This window comes from Poecilia reticulata, linkage group LG6 (assembly GCF_000633615.1).
Source record: "Poecilia reticulata strain Guanapo linkage group LG6, Guppy_female_1.0+MT, whole genome shotgun sequence".
NCBI lineage: Eukaryota > Metazoa > Chordata > Actinopteri > Cyprinodontiformes > Poeciliidae > Poecilia > Poecilia reticulata.
The window spans coordinates 30,372,470-30,375,737 of record NC_024336.1 but is presented as its reverse complement, the minus strand read 5'-3'; the positions used below and the strand labels follow the sequence as shown (position 1 = coordinate 30,375,737).

Here is a 3,268-nt window from a genome sequence, read left to right as displayed (position 1 = left end):
CATCCATCCATCCATCCATCCATCCATCCATCCATCCATCCATCCATCCATCCATCCATCCATCCATCTTGTGCATTTTGACCTGAGGAAAGAAACTGAAGAGATAAAGGGCTGAGAACCTCTACTAATGAATGAATGAATGAATGTAAACTTTTTTATTCTTCATCTTCCAGCTCTAAAGTTTTAATTCACCTTGAATGTTATTATAATCAAAAGATGAAGCTAAAAAAAGAAACCTATTTAAAATTAAAGTTTTCTTCTGTGCCACGCTTCAAATTTTCTAAATATACTGTAACAAATTTACTTTACAGCTGAAAATTAAATCATCATTTGAGCTTCAGATGCTCCAAAAACTTTAAATAAACTGCAGATCTGAAAAAACTCTGGCTGCAGTTTTTATTTTACTGTAGTTTATTAATTTGAGTTTAATATAAATTAAATTGGTGATGAAGTTTCACATCATAAATGTGTCATTTTTACAGGATGAGGCCTTCAGTTACAAAATATAAAATTAGACTGATCACAAATAACTCAGGCATCGAAACCAAAATGGTTCAATTTGAAAAATATTCTTCAAAGTTTTACTTTACAAATGTACCAGAAGTTTTCATTTAGACCTTATGAATGTGGAGATATTCTTGATTTATTTTGTTTTGTGTTTTCAGGGAGAAATTACCTGAAATAAACAAGATGCATTAAAATATTTCCTATAAATGTTTAAAGTTGAGGAAAGTTTAAATGTAGCATTTTAAAGTGTTTCTAACTTATTTGTCATTAATTTATTTTGTGTTTTGCACTAATCTGTGCAGTAACATAGGTGAACACAATAAGTAAAAAAAACATCTGTAATATTCAGTGAATTATTTTTGCAGAAATAATTCATTTCTTTCAAAGTTGAATCCAATAATTTACATTTTCTCACAATTAAAACAAGGATCCTTAAATATTTTGTGTTGTCAAACAAAATGTCAGAGTTGAGCAGATTATCCAAAACTATACTAAAGTAAGAGTGGCAATACTTCAACATATATTTATGCCAGTAAAAATAAAACAAGTAAATAAATAAGTGACTCAACTAAGAGAAAAAAAAATGTATTTTAGTATTTTAAGGACCAAAATGACATTAATTCATATGAGTAACAAAAAATAAGAAAATCAAACAAAAGAAAAATGTTTCTAAATCATTTTTTTTTTTTTCAATATAAAACTTATGACACTTTAACAAAAACTGCAGGTGTGTGTCTGTGTCTGGTGGATTTTTGATTAAAACGTGTTTATTTTTCTTTTAATGGGTAGAAAATCCAGAAATTTTACTCAAGTAAGAGAAGAAATACAAAGAAAAGAGCAAAACATAGTGAAAATACTCCTAAAAGTATGTTTTAAAAAAAAGTTACTCAGGTAAATGTAACTAGTTACCACCCAACTCTGTAAAAACTATGATAAGTCAAATAAAAATAGTTTTATTTGTCTGATTACCAGAATCTTGAGGTTTTTGAGGAAGAAACTCATAAGGAATAATTAACTCAGATTCAGTGTAGAAATGTGTGAACAGATTAGAGGAGGATTAAATACGATCCTCAGATCTAAACCTTGAATAAACTCAGCCGACCTGATGTCAGCGGCCTACCTGAGAAGTACGAGGCTCTGATGAGAGGATGAAGGTTTCCGTCAAAGAACGGCAGCGACTTCGTCTGAAGACTCTGAACTGCATCCGAGGAGGAAGAGGAGAAAGAAGAGGAGGAGGAAGAGGAGGAGGAAGAGGAAGGAGTCCCACTGAGTCACATGAAAATGATTAAAATAATCCAATCAGCATCTGGATCCACTTTCTACTCAGTTTGATTCAATTTTGAAGAACAGATTTTGATATAAATGTATATAAACTCATAAAATATGCATTTTAAATATAAAACCTGTGCCAAACATTGGAAAAACAAATACATCTTATTATTGCATATTTTAAAGAAGATTTTCCTCTTAATTTGTTGCAAAAATGGGATATTATAAGCAGTGATAGTTATCACTGCCCCTGAAATGATTTTAATAAACATATATATTGTTTGCATTCCACTGAGTTCATTTGAAATGTTAATGCTTTATATAAAAACATTTGAAATCTCTTTATAGATTTTATTAAATTAATATATGTTTGTTTCATCACAACAGGTCTTAAATCTGTCTCTATAAAGATAAATAAATAATAAACTTTCTTGATTTCAAAAGGAAATAAATGTGCTCTTTAAAATGATTTAAATTAATATTTAGTTATTTTAATTATTGTAATATATACGAACATGTATTTAAATTTTGATTAATTTTCATTATTTTTATTTAAATAATTAATAACACTTATTTCAAATTTAAAAGCAGTTATGTTTACTTAAAAATTTTTAAAAATAAGTAACAAAATTAAGGGTTTTTTTCAAACAAGTAAAATGTCTGGGAGGAAAATAAAATCTAATAATTACGTTACTAATAACTAAATGTCTTTAGTAATTTTATCACTGACTAATATTGTTATTAGTTTGTGTTAATTATTAGTTGATACAGCATCAGGAACTCACCGCTCCGTGTGGACGGGGCCAGGATGGTACTGACGCCGAACTTCAGGTATCCCGAGTCCGAGCAGCTCGTGTGCGGTGACACGGTTCGGTTCGGTGGTTCCGGCCGAGCAGAAGCTCCCAGCCCCGGGCCGAGTTGGATAAGCTCCCCGGGGCTCCCGGAGGAGAAGGCCCGGTGGATGTAGCCGACAGGCTGGCTGAGCCGCAGCAGATCCTCCACCAGGAAGCCGGAGGGCAGCGAGCGGCCGAGGGGCGAGGAGAGAGCCGCGGGAGGGCGCAGGAAGCCCGGGTAGAGAGGCGGCGGCAGCGCGCTGCACGGGAACATCATGGTGCTCCAAACTGGGGCAAATAAAAGAAACGCTCCTCTGGTCCCTGAAGCTGCTGTAACTGGTTTTATACTGGAGTTACTCCCACACACCAGTACGCGTCAGAAGGTCCACCCTCACCTCCCATTAAGAGCTGAAAGTTGGAAACCAGTTCAGAGCGCTGGGGTGCATGACAGGACTGGATAAGGGAACCGGCTCACCAGTTGGTTTATTACAGGTTTTAGGGAAAATGCAGATTAAGAAAACAGGAGTACATTTTCTGAAAAATAAAAAACTCAGTAATTTTGAAATTAATCTCAGAAATTTTCAAGAAAAAACAAAGAAAGGTCTGAATTTGAAAAGTTGAAAATTTGCTAGAAAAAAATACAAATAATTGAGTCTCAG

General features: G+C 33.6%; 1 protein-coding gene across 2 annotated transcripts in view; it reads right to left on the bottom strand.

Annotated features, from left to right (window-relative positions):
* LOC103466766 (homeobox protein DBX1-B-like) overlaps positions 1-2,907 on the bottom strand; it is an 8,344-nt gene extending 5,437 nt beyond the window's left edge. For both annotated transcript variants that reach the window (XM_017305189.1, XM_008412582.1), the window contains exons 1-2: positions 2,562-2,907; positions 1,628-1,705 (exon numbers count right to left, since the gene is read on the bottom strand). In XM_017305189.1, the coding sequence (XP_017160678.1) occupies positions 1,628-1,705; positions 2,562-2,886 (403 nt within the window). In that variant the 5' untranslated portion in view covers positions 2,887-2,907. The remainder of the gene's footprint in view (positions 1-1,627; positions 1,706-2,561) is intronic.
* Positions 2,908-3,268: the final 361 nt, after the last annotated feature.